At 40.5% G+C, this 20,519-nt stretch overlaps 4 protein-coding genes and 1 long non-coding RNA gene across 7 annotated transcripts; 2 read left to right on the forward strand and 3 right to left on the reverse strand.

Annotated features, from left to right (window-relative positions):
- Nucleotides 1-315: 315 nt before the first annotated feature.
- or41a3 (odorant receptor, family 41, subfamily A, member 3) lies at nucleotides 316-1,269 on the forward strand. Its single transcript, XM_030069101.1, has one exon. It carries the CDS (start codon nucleotides 316-318, stop codon nucleotides 1,267-1,269), a length of 954 nt encoding a protein of 317 aa, XP_029924961.1.
- Nucleotides 1,270-3,398: 2,129 nt separating this feature from the next.
- On the forward strand, nucleotides 3,399-4,532 carry coa4 (cytochrome c oxidase assembly factor 4 homolog). 3 transcript variants are annotated; one of them, XM_030069490.1, is made up of 2 exons: nucleotides 3,399-3,679; nucleotides 4,017-4,532. In XM_030069490.1, the coding sequence occupies exon 2, from the start codon at nucleotides 4,018-4,020 to the stop codon at nucleotides 4,267-4,269; it is 252 nt and encodes an 83-aa protein (XP_029925350.1). In that variant the 5' UTR covers nucleotides 3,399-3,679; nucleotide 4,017; the 3' UTR covers nucleotides 4,270-4,532. The 3 variants fall into 3 exon arrangements, with proteins under 3 accessions (XP_029925350.1, XP_029925349.1, XP_029925348.1); XM_030069489.1 differs by having other exon boundaries at nucleotides 3,407-3,577; XM_030069488.1 differs by having other exon boundaries at nucleotides 3,568-3,709.
- Nucleotides 4,533-6,161: 1,629 nt separating this feature from the next.
- Nucleotides 6,162-7,151, reverse strand: LOC115371639 (putative gustatory receptor clone PTE03). The gene has a single exon (XM_030069102.1). The coding sequence runs from the start codon at nucleotides 7,149-7,151 to the stop codon at nucleotides 6,162-6,164; it is 990 nt and encodes a 329-aa protein (XP_029924962.1).
- A 1,993-nt stretch (nucleotides 7,152-9,144) lies between these two features.
- Nucleotides 9,145-10,023, reverse strand: LOC115371891 (uncharacterized). Its single transcript, XR_003929403.1, has 3 exons — nucleotides 9,915-10,023; nucleotides 9,774-9,829; nucleotides 9,145-9,699 (listed from the first exon to the last, which is right to left on the reverse strand). It is a non-coding gene; the product is annotated as an uncharacterized LOC115371891 (long non-coding RNA).
- A 9,235-nt stretch (nucleotides 10,024-19,258) lies between these two features.
- Nucleotides 19,259-20,248, reverse strand: LOC115371641 (olfactory receptor 146-like). The gene has a single exon (XM_030069104.1). It carries the CDS (start codon nucleotides 20,246-20,248, stop codon nucleotides 19,259-19,261), a length of 990 nt encoding a protein of 329 aa, XP_029924964.1.
- Nucleotides 20,249-20,519: the final 271 nt, after the last annotated feature.

Raw genomic sequence — 20,519 nt, forward strand, 5'->3', positions numbered from 1 at the left:
TATTCTTAATTAGAAGCCAGCTTGCTATCTCGGGAGATCAGTGGAAAATGTAGCCTATATATTTTCCTCTGAATGCAGGTCGGGTCAGACAGGCATTTCGTGGGCACTTTTGGTGTCACAGCATCACATGGGTCTAAAGGAGAAAAGTAGACCTCAGCATAACCTCAGCAGGTAGGCTTGACGTTCTCGAAAGGATCAAGAATAAATACTTGGTTTGAATAATGTTGTTATTATTATTAATGTTGAATTATGTTTTTCCCCCCTCTCTTTAGACAGGAGAGCTTTTACTTGCTGTGGGCCAGAGCAAGCAGGCCAATGTCTGCTGAGAACACCTCGCTGGTCATCCACCCCCCTGGCTTCTACATCATCGGATTCCAGACGCTTCCCTTCATCAACATCTACTTCTTCTTCCTAGCGTTTGTGTATGTGGTCACAGTGCTCTTTAACTGTTTTCTCATCTACGTGATCGCCTTTACCCGGAGTTTGCACACTCCAAAATTTCTGGCCGTTGCCAACCTCGCTGTGATTGATTTGTTCCTGAACACGTGCACCATCCCCGGCATGATAAAGACATTTATCGTCAAGGATAACTTCGTGCCATTCAATTTATGTTTGGTGCAGATGTTTGTCTACTACACGTTTGCAATGCTGGAATCATTTGCGCTTGCTATACTCGCCTATGACAGGCTGATTGTGATCTGTTTCCCTCTGCGTCAGCACGCAATCAACACGCTGCGGGCCATGTCCTGCATCATCGCGCTGTCCTGGTCCTACTCTGTGGGCACGTCAGTATTCTGCACGTCAATAATGACCCGGCTGTCCTTTTGCAACTCTGTCAAAGTTTTTAGCTATTTCTGTGATTATGCGCCGGTTTTTAGACTTGCCTGTAATGATTACACCTTGCACTGGTCCGTGTCCTCTGTCTTAAGTGTCCTGCTCCTGCTTGGCCCCTTTCTTTTCATCATTGTGTCCTACATCTGCATCCTGGTCACTGTGTTCAAGATGAAGTCTGTGCATACTCGGATGAAAGCTCTGGCCACCTGCGTTGAGCACATCATCCTCGTCATTATATTTTACGTTCCTCTTCTCAGTATTTTCACGATCGGGTTTTATTTGCGGCTCATTGACCCGGACCAGCGTGTGCTGAGCCTATCCTTCTCCTCCTGCATCCCGCCGTGCATCAATCCCATCATGTACTCCCTGAAAACCAAGGAGATCAAAACCAGGGCCGTGGCGCTCATCAGGAGAACGAACACGGTCGCCTTCTAAAGAACGCAATATTCGCTTTATTTCTAAATATGGACAAAACGGCCAAAATATTTTGCTTAGTCACGTTTGAACATGGAAAACCAGGGATTATTTCAACACTTTTATTATATGCGTCCTTTCTGTGGGCCAACCTGATTTACAACATATTTTTTCAGTGATGACAGACTATGTGAATATTAGAGAATCACCAACTCTTACACCTCTCGACGTCAACAGTAGCTGCGAATCCCGCTGTGCAATTAAAATTACCGGTACGCATAATATGCATAATAATAATAATATCCTATCTGCCGTTATCTGGACTGGTTGTTGCTGATACAGCTGTGAAAAAAACGACAAAGCAAATGAGTGTCATAAAAATCCTAATAATAGCACGGTGTAGACTATCCCATATTATTCCGTTTTGATTATGGGATACAACACTATGCCTGTGCTGTGGACTACTGGGCAGTAGACAGACATGACTAGACAACTGAAAGATTAAATAGCTGTGTGTTTAAGACCAGGTAAGGACTCCAAATACAGCTCCTAATTTAAAACTGCATCTCAAACGCCACAAACGTGCAGGATTAATAGACTTTTAATGATGTTAAACAAATGTTGATTGGTCAAGTTAAGCTCTGCAAACGAACATCTTTGTTATTCCTTGATTTTGACACTGTCATTGTCGCACTATGATTTAAGACAGGTTGTATGACCCGGGGCCAGCAAAATGAGTTGAACACATGTACATCGCTTTTGCAAACTTTCTTTTTTTCTTTCTTTTTCTTTTTTTTTTTTTTTTTTTTTACAGGCATGCTTATTTTTATGATAAGCATTTTGAGAAAGATATGTATGTTGTCAAACAATGTTTTATTGTTTTATTTGTTTTTGTTTGATTTATGTTGCTTACTTTATGTTTGTTTTGTCATTTTAATGTTTGCTTGTTTGTTCACTTTTGTGGATTACATGACTTTTTTTTTTTTTTTAAATAATGTTTATTGAGGTGAGAGTTATTCTGTAAGCCTCTAAGTTTTTTTTTTTTTTTTTATCTCATCTGTACATGTTCCTTCTTTTCTGATGTTGTGTAGAAGCTGCTTTGTTTTATTTGTGCAAATAAAAAAAAAAAAATCATTTGACGTGTTGCACTGCTCACTGCCTCATTAAAGGTAACGTTATTCTTGTGTTCATCCGTGAACTTAAAGGTCCTCTGTGCAAGATCACCTCACTTTCAGGGTTTTCACAACACTACTGTGTCGCCATCATGTGTCACCAACCAGACCAGAACCAGGGACTTTCAGGATAAATGTTTTGTTGGTTTTAAAGTTATTTGTAATAGTTTACACAATAACTAGATTTTTTTTGCGAGTTTTGACAGCCTTCATAACCATAACTCAGTGTACTAACTCTTTACAGCTCTCAGTGTGCGGTACATGCAAGACATTAGATTTTCTTAATATGCCCTTCAGCAAATGAAGAACAGCATAGGTGCCTCATCATTTCTTAATGTTATTAATGGTGGAGTGACAGATGCGCAGCAGATGTGACTCCTTGAGATGTTGTAAAAGTTTTTGTGTTAAATGCACTGCGACTATGAATTTACTGTGTTCCACAGGCTTCATCATTGCATGGATTTCAACACTGGTGTAAAGCTGGACCTGAAAAAGCTGTCCTAAGTGATGGGATATAGTTGTAGAGTTACAAGTGATGACTGCCATCTGGTGGGTAAATTGATACAGTGCATGCGCAACAGTTTGTAGTGCCTAGGTACAGCACTTGATTAAAATGGTCTTGGAGCACCTCGCAAGTTAGAAATAGCAGCTTCTGGAGTGCATGGCGTTCAAATTGTTTACAACCTCCTTTGCCTTTGTTGATATGAATAATTAAGTCATTGAGCGGTTGAAACTATTTTTTTTTAGCTTCTTTGACAATGAAATAAACGGCTTGGTTACTTTACTATTCTACAGTAAACAGGATACACTTTTTCCCAGCACACCAAATGTTTCAATTTGATGTAGGGCGACAGGTGTGCATGGACTACAACCGACAATAAAACCGATGTCACTCTGTTGGTAATACTCAGATTTCCTTGTTGTACAGGTGACTTTTACTTGCACAAATAGTCGACTCACCTTACGAACAGGGTCACACAGCGGAACTAAAGTGCACCGACGACCCTGTTTTAAGACTACGCTTTAGTCCGTCGATCAAATGTGTCCCCCATGTAACTCATCATGAATGATTACGAAAAGCGTGTAGTTGTGCAACGTTAGGTTCATGAAACCCGGCTTTTGTGGCTTTACAGTCAGCTTCTTCCAGAGAGACAAAGGTACGATCGAAGGAGAGCGGTCTGTGAATCTTTTTGCTGTCATTGTCAGCTAATGGTGACCTGACGACTGGAGTTGGCTAACGTTAGCTCTGCTAAGATAAAGCATGTAATGTTCCAGTTACAGCTGATAAGGTGACTTAACTTGTAACTCAGTTGTAGCGAACACGTTTAGTAAGTGTTGTTGTAAATAACTATGGTAACTTGATACTGACTGGCTTTTTTGGTTGCTCGCACCGCAAGATGTGAAGGCAGGATAACTAAGGACACCTTTACTTGTTATTCACACCTTGATATGTTCGTGTCAGGTTGTAGATTGAGGTAGTTTTCTGTAGAAATTTGACTAGCGTTTTTGTCGTGTGAGTCTCGGCTGCCTTAGGTTACATTTAGTGAAGTGTGCACCTGTGTGACTTGACTGACCCGCCGCCGTGCCCTGACACAGGATGGCCACAGTCTCACCTCACAGCCGCAGCCGAGCTGAGGATGAGGACGACCCCGTGGAGCGGATGATATCGCGCACCGGCTGTGCGGAGCTGCACTACGCCGTGCAGGAGTGCATGGCCGAGCACCAGGACTGGCGCCGGTGCCAGCGGCAGGTCGAGACGTTCAAACAGTGCATGGTGTCCTTCCAGGCCCAGCGGAGAGAGCAGCTGGCCAAGCAGCAGCCGGCCGCCACGGACTCTGCTCCCAGCTGAACACCGGACACCACACATAAAGCCATGCTTGGCGTGTGTGAGGAGGGAACAAATCAGACTTTCTCTTTTACAAGTGATCAGGATCTGCTTTGATTATTATTTGTACTATTAAACAATTATCAGTATGTACATGAAACCCTGGCGTTGATGTTGAACATTGTGTGCTTGAAGGGGGAATGGCATTTGTTTTGCAGCAGAGTGCCACAAAGGTGCTCCTTTTCATTATGCATAATGATTAGTAAAATGTTTACTCGTTGGCTTGACCCACTTATTTCTATTCAGGGTCAGTGGGAGTGAGATGCTATAAATCATAAATGCATAAATGGTGTTCAGCTCAGGGAAACAGACCCTGGACGGGTCTTCGTTCCATCACAGGCCTAACAGTCATTGATAATTCCCATTCACATTTCAATTTAGAGTCTCACATTTGCTTGACATGCGTGTCCTTAGAATGTGAGTGGGAACTGAAGGCAAGCAACATGATCAGAGGAAGATTATGCAAACTCAACACAGAAAGGGCCGGGCTGGGATCAAAGCCAGAGTCACTTAGTATGATTTAGTAATACTGAATATTGCAATTGTTGCTCCTCTTATGACTTAATTTGTTGTGAGATAACACACTCCCAGCTATTGTTTGTGTTTTATGAGACTTCCACGGTCCTGCTTTGCCATTTTAACATGCTCTGGTCAGTGGAACACATTATGCATGTGCAATCCAAGAGGTAACACTGCAGAAATTTATATTGGTGGTAATTTTTTAAGAATTTATTTTGTTTTATTTTTTAACTCAAGGTTGAGCCAGAGATTGCATGCACTGAAATAGCAAATTGAAAATGTTCTTCCTTTTATATGTGAAAATACAAGCCTCAAATACAAGCCAGCGAAGCATTCTTGGACTGGTTTAATAATAATTACAGCTAATAAAAATGACTGGAGCTCTAAGGGTGAAAGGCTGACTTATTAACTTACTGTTGCCTTTACTTAGAGGTGAGGGGTTTCACTCCACAGAGCAACATGCCAGTGTTGGAAAAATCATATACCTGAAATACAACAGTGTATTTAATGATGATAATAATAAATAATAAATGCAGCTCAAAGTGCTGTACACTTACAGTAATAAAAGAATTAAAAACATGCATGTGCATTAAAATTATTGACCGAGGTTGCTTGTTTAATCTGTGGTGGGAGTTTGTTCCAAATCCTCGGTGCATAGTTGCAAAAAGCTGACTCACCATACTTTTTGCTATTGATTTGTGGCACATTCAGCAGGCCGGCATTTAGTGATCTTAGTGAGCGATTTGGAACATACTCTGACAAACAGTCTGAAAGGTAGGAGGGTGCTAAGCCATTTAGTGCTTTATAAACAAGTAAAACAACTGTTCACACAGAACACAGATGGATATACTCTTACAAACAGATTTTTGAAATAAAAATTATGGCACAAAATTTGAATTTTAATCTAAAGTGTACCTGCATGCCAATGATCATTTTGGAAAAATAAATATAAGTAGGTATTTTTTCCCCAGAAGTTTGGCTCTTTCAATTGTAAATTCTTCAGCTCAACTAGAAAACAATTAAGCATGGTCATCGTACAGAAACATTTCAGAAAATATAGAAATCACTGACTTCATTTTTCAAAGAAGATCATTATAAAGCTGGTCAAATAACATTGTTTTTCAGCTCATCCTGTTATACCATAATATATGAGGCATGACAATATACAGCAGACATTTTTCTATAATAATATTTTAATTATTTGAAATTGCATCCAATGCATTATTCAAAAACATGTCTCACATAAACACATCTTAGTGTGTCATCGCTCAGCAGTGATACAGAGTTGTTTTGTTTTTTGTTTTAATTGTTGCTGCCGTTTTAATAAGTGAATGTGTTTACATCAACACTTTGTTCACTGCTGCATCACTGAGCCTTTTTCTTTTGTAAAGCTTCTTAATGGAGATCAGTACTTCTTCTGTCTTCAAAGAGTATATAATAGGATTGAGCATAGCAGGTATGATGTGTGTCAAGGAGGAGTTTACAATCCTGGCATTAGGATGAATATAAGTGGCCACTGCAGCTATATTTGTGCTCAATATTGGTAAAAAGAAAATAGCCACTAGGATCAGATGAGAGGTACAGGTTTTCAGAGCTTTGATACGTTCCTCTCCAGATGCAATCTTAATCAATGCTATAGCAATGCAGATATATGAGATTACTATTAGAATAGCAGGAATACATAGGACAATGACGAAAACAACATATGCCATTATATTATTTAAAGAAGTATCATTACATGCAAGTTTATATGTTGGTGCATGGTCACAGAAGAAACTGTTAATCACCAAAGATCTACAAAAGGAAAGACGGTCTATAAAGCTAATCCCAAATGCCAGTAAACTAACCAGGAAACACCATATAAACATGAGTATAGCAGCAACAGCTGGTTTTGTCACAATTGCATGGTATCTCAGAGGAAAGCAAATTGCTACAAACCTATCATATGCCATAGTGAGGAGAGTCCATGACTGCATAGATGTAAAGAACAAAACAAAGAACATATAACTTAGGCAGGCCTCATAGATAATGTATCTGTTATCAAGCAAAAATGTGTCCAACAGCTTTGGGATGAGAGCAGTGCTCTCACACAAGTCTGTCAAAGCCAAGTTGAAGACAATCGTGTATTTAGCAGTATGAAGAGTCTTGGCCAGATAGATAACTGACATGAGGAAGGCATTCCCAAGGACAGTCACAACATAAACAAAACACAGAAACACATAATAATATTTGACATGTGGGATGTTGGAAAACCCACTGAGATAAAATTTCTCAGGACGAACAAATGTGGCATTAAGCATTACCGCAGTTTGGTGCTCGTGACCCATCACAACCTTCTTTTTCCTGTTTTAACAATGGGAAACATAGGGAAAATATAAAAAATTACATTACTCACTGGAAAACATTTGCAGTAACCAAACTCACCCAAAACATCAAGTGCTCACTGCAGCAGAGACAGCAAATGTTTGTGGAGTGACAAGTCAGTCACTTATATTTTCTCACTGCTCTTGACTGTGTCACATGCTTAGCTATGGGATAACAAAATCCTCCACGGTGTGACTCTCTTCATTTTACCTCTTGGTCAAAGGTCAACAGTATGCCACATGGAGGTGGTACTGATCATTTGAAAGCTGGGAACCTGGGGTTAATTTTGAGATGCAGCTCAGCATTATGTGTCAAATTTTTCTAATCATAATCTGTCATAAGAACTGTTTTTTAGGTGCCTATTTATTAATTTAGTTATTTAGGATATGATGACCATTCCCATGGCCATTCTCATGTCTCACTTTGAGATTTAAAAAAATCCTTCCAAAATACCACAATAAGACACACAGCCCTTGAGGAGAAAAATACATGCTTTTATTAGGTATCAAAAACATTTGACATTTGGAGATTTCTGCAAGAATTCCATTTTTCTGTGATGGGATGGCAAACACTTTTGTCTGAAAATTGTTTAGAAACATGAGGCTTTTATTATCCTACTGCAGGTCATTTTATATCAAGTCTAAAAAAGTTGTCTCACTACAATGAAATACCATCATCATACATGAATAAAATTGGGCTCTGTCAAACCCAATTTATGCATTTTCAAGACTGTTTAGGCCCGACTACGCACAAATGTATCATTTTAGAATAGGCCAGAATAACACATTTGTGCTGCCTGCAGATAACATAGTTTTGGCCCAAACAACAAAGGATTAGCATAAAGTGGGCATTTCTGTAAAGGGAAGACCCATGGGTATCTACCATTTTCTTTCAGATATCTTGAGGTGACAGGTCAAGGGACCCCTTTGAAAATGGCCATGCCATTTTCCCTTTGCCAAAATCTAGCCTAACTTGGAGCATTATTTAGAGCCCTTGCTGGCAGCTTAGCATGACATACTAAGTGCCAGTGAATTTCTTAGATCAAAACTGAACCCACTATAGCCTTTGAAAGACAGTAGGTTAGCTGTGGATGGCAGTATCTATGGTGAAGTGTTTTTGATGGCACATTGATTTATTAGGTTTTGTTTTGTTTTCTGTTGAGGTCACACAGGAGATAGTCCCAAAGTGAGACACAAAACAAATGCTATGAAAGAGAAATCCCTCTATGGCCAACCTCTACATGGAAGAACATCACCAAGTCATCGGTTTAGATATGTGGATAACACATGGATGAAAATCAAAAGCCAGGAAACGCAAGCCTTCACAGAACACATCAACTCAGTGGATAGTAACATCAGGTTGAAGCAAGAGGAGGTCAAGAACAGCTTAGCCTTTTTGGACTGTGTCGTACACATGGGCACGGGCGGACTGGCCATCTGGATGTTCTGGAGAATACCAGAACGGCCGGTGCTGCCAGTTGACTGGCCGGTCTTTTTTTTTTTTCCTCCCCTTTTTGCTTGTAATCTACTCTTGTTCCATGTCCAGACCGATAGGTGGCAACTATGTTCCGGTAGGCCCTTAGATGCGCAGGCTTACTCGCCACTCAGCCGTGTCAAAGATACTCGTGGTAGTCCCGCCCCTTCCGGTGGGCCCCCATGGGACCTTTCGGAGCGAAAAAAAATGAATGGTGTTCAATGGACAGAAAATAATTTCCTGGTCCCCCCGTCGTTATGCCATTGTGGCGAAGTGTAGGAGGGTAGATTGAAGTTATTGGAGGTTAATATTGCTATGAGGAAAATGGAAAGCCAGACAATGCCACCTGGGGAGTTTCACCCCAGGAAATACCAAAAGGACACACAGGTTTGTTCCCAATTAGGAGGCAGAGGCAAGTATGGACAATTAAGATAAATTTTATTGAAAATAAGCAAAAATAATCAAAACCAAAAGGCAGGGGCTGGAGCTGCGGAAAAGGAAAAAATAGTAAAAACAGCACAAATTATGGACAATTTATAAATTACTTTATTACATTTAATTCTAAAAAAGGCCTGAATACTAATTCTAAAAAGGGGCAACTACAAAAGCTAAAACACAGCCCAACTTAAGTGAAACTAAATAGAAAAAGGAGGAGGCCACTTGTGAGAGGCAGACTACACGGAGGGGTGCTACCGCTATTCACCAGTGAACACAGCAAACACAGCAAACCTCACACAAAACAATGGTGCAGTCTATGGTGTCCCAGTGCAACTACTCACACGCAAAAAGTGCAGGGACCTCACCACAAGTGCCTAGCCCCTCAGCAATATGGCACTCCACTCCTGAAATAAAGGAAAACTCACAGAAAACAACTCACAACATAAATAAGTATGCCAGCTGTTCAACAAATGGGCAACTGAACACAACTGGGCATAACAAAGGGCAAATTGATAAACAAATAAGGCAATAAGCAAAAAGGAAATAAGTCTAAAAAAAAGCAAGTAGGCAAAGCAGCAGTAGTCCATGGGGCAAGAGGACCTAAAAGAGGAGGAAACCACAATTAATTTGGCTCTTTACCACTCACTGAACTGATTAGGAGGAACCCTACTCACCACCTTGAGGCCTAAGTATATGGGATGGCAGGAGAGCAGGAGGGAAATCCTTGACCCTGAACAGCCAACACATACACACATTACACTAGGCTGGAGGTGACAATACAGGTAAGGAACCACCAAAAACAGTTGGACACATACCTAGTGCAACAATGTGCAGCCACAGCAGGGACAGGGCATGAGGCAGGCAGAGAAAGAGCAGAGGCTCACAGGTGCCTTTTATTTCCTGACTCTGATTGAAGGGGCTGAGACAAGGGAGGAGTCAGGCTCAGGGTGCACTACCCTCCTGCACCACTGGGTTAGGGTCACCACACCATGGATTACACAAATGTTGTTTATAGGCTTAAATAACAAATTTTCATGTCAAGAGTTTGACCGTTTATTGCGCCATTGTTCAGTTAAATGCTGTTGAGAAAACACAATTAGAAAGACTACATACTGTGTCGCGTATGTGACGTCACGTCATCGCCGTTTCCCTCCTGCTCACCCTCCTCGGGCAGGAGGGTGAGCAGACCCCGCCGTCGGGCGGAAAAACTCAGAACCTCAAAAACTCAGCGCGGAGCAGAGAAATCGCCATGTCTGTTGTAGGCTTCCAGTGCGGGTGGTGACGTATATCATTTGCACCAAGAGCAGCGAAGAGTTGTAGTTCACAAAGCGGGTCTTCTTTGCGTGAAAAATTATCTTTAAATATCACAAACAACATATGTGAAATCCATGGCACAATTCAAACGGGACCAGAAAATAATTTTTATCTACCCATTGGATTGCATTCATAATTTTTTGCTTTTGAAGACCCATGTACCGGAAGTGGGTGGGCGGGACTTCACTCTATACGCAGACAACGCACAGCGCAAAAATTAAGGTTGATAATAAAAAAAAAAAGCCATGATAATTATCACATTATTACATAACAAAATGAACAGACCCACCGTTGTCTTTTTAAATTGTGTACCCCACTCAATTTGAGCAAAATAAATGTTTTACCTAAGACCAGGTGGTTCCCAAGCTAAGAGATTCCACTGCCCAGTTGGTAAGGAACGCAAACGCCAAGGTTCCTACTGGCCAAAAGTGGAATGCTCAAACTGAGGTCGTCAAAGCTGTCAGTAAGCTGCAACACCAAGAGATCGTCGGCAGAGTCCAGGCAGGAAGAGCAGGGCTAGGATGGGGAGAAGTGCCACGGTTCTGGACCAAGGCCAACAGCAAGGAGAGAAAGGAGATGGTGGTTGCAGAGGTGATGAGGCTGGAGGAAGAGCGCTACAAGTTCAAGGCAGTGTCACAGGGCCAACAAGGAAGCTGGACAACCTGGGAGGGAGTTATCAACCGGAACATCAGCTGGTCAGACCTGTGGAAGATTCCACAGGCAAGGCTCAGCTTCCTCATTTGCTCAACCTACGACACGCTTCCCTGTCCTCGTAGCCTTCACCAGTGGTTTGGGAACGAAAAATGCTGCTCACTCTGCAATGCTCCAAACGTAAACCTCCAGCACATCCTTTCAGCCTGTAAGACCACGCTCTCTCAGGGGTGCTACAGATGGCGCCATGACCAGGTCCTGAGAAAAGCTAGCTGAAAGTTCAACTAACCCCGACAACTGCTGCAGGGGGGAACACTTATCAGCAGCAGGGGGTGACAGGGAGACGTCCCTGTCACTGCCCCGCCACCAGGAGACGTTCCAGGATTAAAGGGCAAAAAGTTGGTGGTTCCTGGCTGATGACCCTGCAGCTGACCCATGGGCATTTAGAGGAGGTGCGACAGGCAGCAATGCCCAGCAGGAAATTCCACCTAATTGTACATTTACTTAAAGGTTTAAATCATTATTACATAAGATTATATAAAATGTTAATATGTGTGACAATGAACTGTTGATAAGTAGTTTACTATATTATATTATTAACATGATCATTTCCTTGATTGTTAACTGGAAAACAGCTATTAACTAAAGTAAAAAATTAATTAAAGCTGCAAGCAGCGTTGACGGGCCCTCGCACCCATGCCACCTCGTGCCCACTTGTGCCCAGTGGCTGTGGCAATAGGCACACACACACACACACACACCCACACACTCATTCACTCACTCACTCACTCACTCACACACACACACACACTCACTCAGACACACACTCACTCTCACACACACACACACACACACACACACACACACACACACACATTCATTCACTCACTCTCTCACTCACTTACACTCACACACACACACACACACAGTTCTGGCCCAGTCGCTAGCGGCGCTCCTCCAGCAGATGTCGCCCTCAGCTTGCGTTTGAGTTTGAGAGTTGTTTCTGCTTCTGGGGGGGGAAGGGCAGAGCAGGCAGAGCAGAGGAAAAAAACCCAGAGTCCAAACCTGTTAAACTAGTCTTCACCGCGGCCACAAATTTTTCCAATCCACAGCAAGTCCTCCTATTTTTGTAGGAGAATTAGTCTTCTTTCCATCTGCATAGGTTTGGAAGCTGTCAGACTTTTACTTTGGACTGCTGGGGCCTAATTAGTGCCTATGCTCACGGCAAGTGCATGTTAATTCACAGCAGGCACACCAGGGTCCATGGGAAAAAGTGGAGGCACTGGTTGTGGACACTCTGACTTTGATGGCTTCTGAAATCTAAACGGTTCAAAGGAACGTAAATTCCTTCTGAACTTTTGTTAAGCACTATGTCCTCTGTCATGTATTAAAATTTTTAAGTCGATGAAATTAACGCCCTGGGAGGAGATACATTTTCTACAAAGCGCAAATTTGGGCGAAAACGTGACTTTCAAATGCAAATTGCGGACTTCCTGTTGGTTTTAGGTGGGGAGCACGAGCACGAAAAATGTCGGGCTTGATGACATCTACGTTTCGGCGCTGGTTTGGTCTTTCTATGACATTCCTGTGGGCGTCCGCCTCGTGCCCGTCGGGGACGGTCCATTCACGGTGCCACCCACTCACTCACGCACACACACACACACACACGCACACACGCACGCACACACACACACACACACACACACACACACTCAATCACGCACACACACAAACACACAAAGCGGTGCTCCTCCAGCAGATGTTGCCCTAAGCTTGCGTTTGAGAGTTGTTTCTGCTTCTGTGGGGGAAGGGCAGAGCAGGCAGAGCAGAGAAAAAATAAACAGAGTCCAAACCTGTTAAACAACTCTTCACCGCGGCCATAAACTTTTTCCAATCCACAGCAAGACCTCCTATTTTTGTAGGAGAATTAGTCCTCTTTCCATCGGCATAGATTTGGAAGCTGTCAGACTTTTACTTTGGACTCCTGGGGCCTAATTAGTGTCCACTGTCAGGGCAAGTGCCTGTTTATTCACAGCAGGCACACCAGGGTCCATGGGAAAAAGTGGAGGTGGTGGTTGTGAACACTCAGACTTTGCGTCCTTCTGAAATCCAAACGGTTCGAAGGAATGTAAATTCCTTCTGAACTTTTGTTAAGCACTATGTTCTCTGTCATCTATTAAATTTGCAAGCCGATAAAATTAACGCCCTGGGAGGAGATAGATTTCATGCAAAGTGGAAATTTCGGAAAAACCGAAGCAAATACAATAGGGCTTCGCACTGGGACAGTGCTCGGGCCCTAATAATGAAGAAAAAAAAACGAAGCAAATACAATAGGGTCCTCTCCCAGAGAGGCGAGGACCCTAACAATGTATCAATCAATTGTATCAATGTGTAGTTTTTTTATTTAATTATTTTTATTTATTGCTTTATTTTGCTTATTATTATCAATTTATTAACAGTGTGATTATAAATTATTTTATATAATATTAGTATTTATTGATATATTTGGTTTATTATTAATAATTTATCAATGACAGTGATTATTATCTGTGAGGGAAGATAGCAAGATGGCCGCGCGTGTTCTTTGTCTCTGAGCTGTCTCCACAAACTTTCAAATAACTTGTGAATTACTGCTCAAGTCGACTCAGGTTTCAGCCAACGTGTTCTGCAAAGTCTGGGTGATTATTTCAAGGCTTGAAGTGCCCTGATCGGAACAAAGTTATGGCCGATAAAACCAGAAGTAAGGCAAAAGACGCCGAGAGCGGCGACAGCGCTGATTTAATGAATGAACTGAAGCTGCTTAATGCAAAAGTAGACAACATACATAAAGTAATGGAAAGACAAGTTAACAGTAAATTTGACAGTCTGCATGGATCGTTGAAGAAGTTGATCTCAGAAAGCCAAGATAATCTGAAAAAAGAGCTTGAGAAAACAGCCATAGAGCTGCAGTATAAGTTAGATATGGAGGTGGGGATTTTGTGCTCGAGGATGGAAGGGATTGAACAGAAAATTGCCGAAAAAGCTACTCAGAGGAAATCATTTGGTGAGGATGTCTCGCTTGTGATAATGGGGCTACCACAAGAAGATAATGAGGATCTGATGGCCAAAGTGAAAGATCTTTTTTGCAACGGCCTTGTCTGTGACCCGGTGCCCGTCCCCGTTGCGGTGGAGCGGACCCGGCTGAGAAGAAGCAAGCCGGGGCTGGTTAAAGTGGAACTGCAGTCGATCCAGGTGAAAGTGGATGTGCTCAGGAGAAAAGCCAAGCTCAGAGACAGCGATCGCTTCCAGAGAGTGTACGTGTCGTCGGCGAAATCGCATGCTGAGCGGCTGTTGGACTACAACTTCAGGACTCTCCTCAGAGAAATCCCAGCCGGGAAGGATTTCTACCTGGCCGGGAATGGTCGGCTAATGAAGCGCGTACCTACGGGAGGCGCACCAGGTGACAGACAGGTATGAGGAGATCTTGCCCAGCCTGTAAGTACTGAACTTTTCCTGTTGGCTCATTGGAACGTCAACGGATGGACATCGACAAACTGTAAACTCAGAAAACTTTTATTACTTTCTCTTGAGCCAGACTTTATTTCTCTGAATGAAACGCATTTATCCAGTGACGTAATCGAACTGGATGGATATACGTGGTACGGACATAAGCGCTCAGCTCATAGGAGAGCAGTCAAAGCTTCTGGTGGTGTTGGCATTTTTGTTAAGACCTATGTTTTGGATCAGTTTTGTGTTAAAACTGTAGATAAAGTCTATGACGGAATTCTTAGTATACGTTTTGAACACCGCTTGTCACATTATTCTTTCATTATTATTTCTTGCTACTTATCTCCAGAAACATCTACCTGGGGTCGAAATGCGGATTTATTTTTTAGCCATGTATTGGCACTGATGTACTGTAATGATGCAGACTCTATCTATATTTGTGGTGACATGAATAGTCGTATTGCAGACCTGAAAGATTACGTTATTGATGTTGATGACATTTCTCCCAGAGTTGTTCTGGACACGGGTATAAATAAACATGGAGAAGCCTTTATTGAATTTTTAAAAGACTCCAAATGCTGTGTGCTTAATGGAAGATTGAACCCTGAATCTGATAACTTTACTTCTATTTCTACAAGGGGTAAAGCTGTGGTTGATTATATTGTAACATCACATATGGATTTAAAGACGTGTTCTGAATTTAAAGTTTACACCCCCACCGAGCTTGTAGAAGGGCTTGGGTCTGAAGTTATGAATCTGATTGATGATGGTAGTAGACTTCCTGATCATTCAGTATTGTGTTTACGATTTCAAACAGGAGAACTCTGCACTAGTTGTGATATTGTAAGGTCTGGCGCGCTGCAGCAAAGGAAGAGGCTGAATAGAAATGTACCCGTTAATTTTCTTTCTTCTGCAATACGCCAAAATGCGCTTCTTGAGATCAAAAATGAGTTGGAAAAAGGCCGATAATTGTTATAATCAATTTTGTGATCTTATGCGCAAGGAAATGGAAATACATTGTGTTGTTAAAAAGGGAAGGATAAAGAAGCACCATAGAACAAAACAACAATATTGGAATGATGAATTAAATAAATTATGGACTGACATGCACTTAGCAGAAAAACAATTTCTTAAATGTAAGCACCAGAGTAAAAGAAGGATTCTAAAAAACGAATTTAAATATTATCAGCTAAAATTCGACAGAAGGTTGAGGTTCGTCAAAAGACGATTTAAAAGAGGACAAGCCCTTCAGTTACAACACTTACAACTTAATAACCCACAGCAATTCTGGAGGGAAATAAACAAACTGGGACCACAAAAGAGTAAATCAATTCCAATGGAGATTTTAAAGGAAAATGGTGAATCTTGTTTTGAGACTGATCAGATATTGAAGAAATGGGAAACTGATTATAGTAATTTGTATGCTTGTAATAGTTCTTCACTATTTAATGATCAGTTTTTGGATGAGATGTGCAAAGTAAAATGTGAGCTTGAGAACAGGAGCGGTGGTCCTGTACTTTACCTAGACCATATGTTGAATAAGGAGATCACATTGGAGGAGGTGCGAAAAGTGATAGATAAGGCTAAAGCCAACAAAGCTGTGGGTATAGAAGAGATACCGAATGAGGTCCTCAAAACGCCAAATTTGATGAATTTTTTGCATTCTTTGTTTCAAACATGCTTTCAAAATGGTATTTCCCCATCTGTGTGGAATAAATCTATAATCAAACCAATACCCAAATCTACAAAAGCAGATTCCAGAATCCCATTAAATTATAGAGGTATCAGTTTGATTAGTACAGTATATAAATTATATTCAGGTATCCTCAATAACAGACTGATTAATTATTTAGAGATTCACAGATTACTTGTGGACAAGCAGAATGGCTTCAGGAAGAGCAGGGCATGTATAGATCATATTTATGTTTTATCTTCAGTGGTGAGAGCAAGACTACAAGATGGGAAAAATACTTTTGCTTGTTTCGTTGACTTTAAGAAAGCCTTTGACTTTATTAACAGAGACCTCTTGGAGTATAAATTGATATGTTCTGGTATTAATGGTAAATTCTATAATGCTATTAAAGCTTTGTATAAATCCCCAATTTCATGTTTACAGATAAATGATTTCAAAACTGGTTGGTTTACAACTCCATTTGGAGTGAAGCAGGGAGACGTACTTTCCCCTACATTATTTGCTCTTTATATAAACAACTTAGCCGAAGAAATTAAGCTGGCTGATTTGGGTATAATGATTGATAATTTGAATTTAAGTGTTTTGTTATATGCAGATGATATGGTTCTGGTAGCAGAATCGGAAATACATTTACAAAAAATGTTAAATATTTTGAGTTTATGGTGTAGCAAATGGAGACTGACTATTAATAGTGACAAAACATTGATTATGCATTTCAGAAAGCAATGTGTACAGCGGAGCAATTATATATTTAAGTTTGGATCAATGCCTCTAAATTATGCTAGTTCCTATACATATCTTGGTTTGGTTTTTAATGAAAAGATGTGCTTTACAGAAGGAACTAAAATACTGTCAGAATCAGCAGGAAGAGCATTGGGGTCTATATTGAACAAATTGAAACTATGCCCTGATCTCAGTTTCTTACCCTTCGCTAAGCTTTATGATTCAATGGTTAACCCGATTTTATTTTATGCTGCAGGAGTGTGGGGTTTTAAGGATGCTCCTGATAGTAATGCCATCCAAAATCGAGCCATGAGGTGTTTTCTTGGGGTGCATAAATTTACTGCTAAGCTAGCTGTTGAGGGGGACATGGGATGGGAGCCATGTTTGATAAAACAGAGATGTGAGATGTTGAGACTATGGAACCGCCTTGTTCAATTGCCAGAGGAGAGACTGACCAAAAAGATCTTTAACTGGGACCAAGCACACAGCTATCCCTGGTCGAGAGAGGTTGCTGAAATATTTTCTCTCTCTGATTTGAATTATATTTATAGGAATAATTTACAGTGTAATATAAATACAGTAAAACAAAAACTATTTGAGATTTATAAGGAGCAATGGAAGAACGAAATTTGTATGAAACCAAAACTTAGGAACTATATTCAAATTAAAGATGACTATCACACAGAATTATATGTAAAAGTAAATTTACAAAGAAGGCAAAGATCCCTGTGTGCTCAGTTGAGAACCGGGACTTTACCACTGGCAACTGAGGTAGGCAGATATAAAGGTGTGCCCGAGGAGCAACGTTTGTGTGTTTTATGTGATCTCAGTGTTGTTGAGGATGAATTTCATTTTGTATTTCATTGCCCTTTATACTGTGATCTGAGAAATGTTTTGTTCGAAAGGACCCAGATGAAAAATCCTGATTTGTTTTGGCTGTCCGAAGCTGATATGATGAGTTGGTTTTTTAATGTGGAGATTTTTGCTTTGGCGAATTTTGTGGAAGATGCTTGGCATCGAAGACAGAGAACATTGTATCCACAATAGTATGTGTTATATGGTCATCTTTGTCTTTGTTTCTGTGTTATCTAGTGTCTTGTAAGCCCATATGGGCTGGGCACCAGAAGGTGCATGACACTCAAATAAATAAATAAATCAAAAAAAAAAAAAAAAAAAAATTAGCTGTTATCATCTCCCATTCACTTGACTTGCGTGTCCTTGGAATGTGAGGAGAAACTGAAGCCAAGCAACTTGATAAGAGGAAGATCCGAGGATGATGATGCAAACTCAACACAAAAAGGGCCAGGCTGTTTAGTATAATTTGGTATTACTGAATATTGTAATTGTTGCTGGTCTCATAACTTCATTTACTGTTACGTAACATACTCCCAACTATTCTTTGTGTTTTATGAGACTTTCACTGTCCTGCTTTGCCGTTTTAACATGTTCTGGCCAATGAAGCACATTATGCAGGTGCACTGCTATGCAATCCAAAAAGTGACACTACACACACACACACACACACACACACACACACACACATATACATATATATATATATATATATATATATATATATATGTATATGTGTGTGTGTGTGTGTGTGTGTGTGTGTATATATATATATATATATATATATATATATACTGGAGCTCTCAGGGTGAAAGGCTAACTTATTAACTTACTGTTGCCTTTACTTAGAAGTGAGGGGTTTCACTCCACAGAGCAACATGCCAGTGTTGGAAAAATCATATACCTGAAATGCAACAGTGTATGTCACACACAGCACAGATGGTTATATTCTCACCAACAGATTTTTGAAACAAAAGTTATTGCACATAATTTGTATTTTAACCTAAAATGTACCTGCATGCCAACAATCATTTTGAAAAAATAAGTATAGGAGGGCATTTCTCCCCAGAAGTATGGCTTTCTCAATTGTAAATTCTTCAGCTCAACTAGAAAACAATTAAGCATGGCCATCATACAGAAGCATTTTAGAAAATATGGAAGTCACTGACTTCATTTTTCAAAGAGGATCATTATAAAGCTGGTCAAATACCTTTTTTTTTTTTTTTTAATTAATCCTGTTATACCATAACATATGAGGTATGACAATATACAGCAGACATTTTTCTATAATAATATTTTAATTATTTGAAATCACGTCCAATGCATTATTCAAAAACATGTCTCACATAAACACATCTCAGTGTGTCATCCCTCAGCTGTGATACACAGTTGACATTTATTTGTTTCAATAGTTGGGGCAATTTTAATATGTGAATGTGTTTACATCAACACTTTGTTCACTGCTGCATCAGTGAGCCTTTTTCTTTTGTAAAGCTTCTTAATGGAGATCAGCACTTCTTCTGTCTTCAAAGAGTATATAATAGGATTGAGCATAGCAGGTACGATGTGTGTCAAGGAGGAGTTTACAATCCTGGCATTAGGATGAATGTAAGTGGCCACTGCAGCTATATTTGTGCTCAATATTGGTAAAAAGAAAATAGCCACTAGGATCAGGTGAGAGGTACAGGTTTTCAGAGCTTTGATACGTTCCTCTCCAGATGCAATCTTAATCAATGCTATAGCAATGCAGATATATGAGATTACTATTAGAATAGAAGGAATACATAGGACAATGACAAAAAAAACATATGCCATTATATTATTTAAAGAAGTATCATTACATGCAAGTTTAAATATTGGTGCATGGTCACAGAAGAAACTGTTAACAACCAAAGATCTACAAAAGGAAAGACGGTCTATAAAGCTAATCCCAAATGCTAGTAAACTCACCAGGAAACACCATATAAACATGAGTATAGCAGCAACAGCTGGTTTTGTCACAATTGCATGGTATCTCAGAGGAAAGCAAATCGCTACAAACCTATCATATGCCATAGTGAGGAGAGTCCATGACTGCATAGATGTAAAGAAAAAAACAAAGAACATATAACTTAGGCAGGCCTCATAGATAATGTATCTGTTATCAAGCAAAAATGTGTCCAACAGCTTTGGGATGAGAGCAGTGCTCTCACACAAGTCTGTCAAAGCCAAGTTGAAGACAATCATGTATTTAGCAGTATGAAGAGTTTTGGCCAGATAGATAACTGACATGAGGAAGGCATTCCCAAGGACAGTCACAACATAAACAAAACACAGAAACACATAATAATATTTGACATGTGGGATGTTGGAAAACCCACTGAGATAAAATTTCTCAGGACGAACAAATGTGGCGTTAAGCATTATCGCAGTTTGGTGCTCGTGACCCATCACAACCTTCTTTTTCCTGTTTTAACAATGGGAAACATAGGGAAAATATAAAAAATTACATTACTCACTGGAAAACATTTGCAGTAACCAGACTCACCCAAAACATCAAGTGCTCACTGCAGCAGAGACAGCAAATGTTTGTGGAGTGACAAGTCAGTCACTTATATTTTCTCACTGCTCTTGACTGTGTCACATGCTTAGCTATGGGATAACAAAATCCTCCACGGTGTGACTCTCTTCATTTTACCTCTTGGTCAAAGGTCAACAGTAT

Source organism: Myripristis murdjan, chromosome 14 (assembly GCF_902150065.1).
Source record: "Myripristis murdjan chromosome 14, fMyrMur1.1, whole genome shotgun sequence".
Classification (NCBI taxonomy): Eukaryota; Metazoa; Chordata; class Actinopteri; order Holocentriformes; family Holocentridae; genus Myripristis; species Myripristis murdjan.

Excerpts from the sequence above, each read along its gene's own strand:
- or41a3 (XM_030069101.1), top strand. The coding sequence starts at position 316 with ATGTCTGCTGAGAACACCTCGCTGGTCATCCACCCCCCTGGCTTCTAC.
- coa4 (XM_030069488.1), top strand. The coding sequence starts at position 3,687 with ATGTTCCAGTTACAGCTGATAAG. Across the intron at positions 3,710-4,016 it reads TTCCAGTTACAGCTGATAAG|GATGGCCACAGTCTCACCTC; the intron begins GTGACTTAACTT and ends GCCCTGACACAG.
- LOC115371639 (XM_030069102.1), bottom strand. The coding sequence starts at position 7,151 with ATGGGTCACGAGCACCAAACTGCGGTAATGCTTAATGCCACATTTGTT.
- LOC115371641 (XM_030069104.1), bottom strand. The coding sequence starts at position 20,248 with ATGGGTCACGAGCACCAAACTGCGATAATGCTTAACGCCACATTTGTT.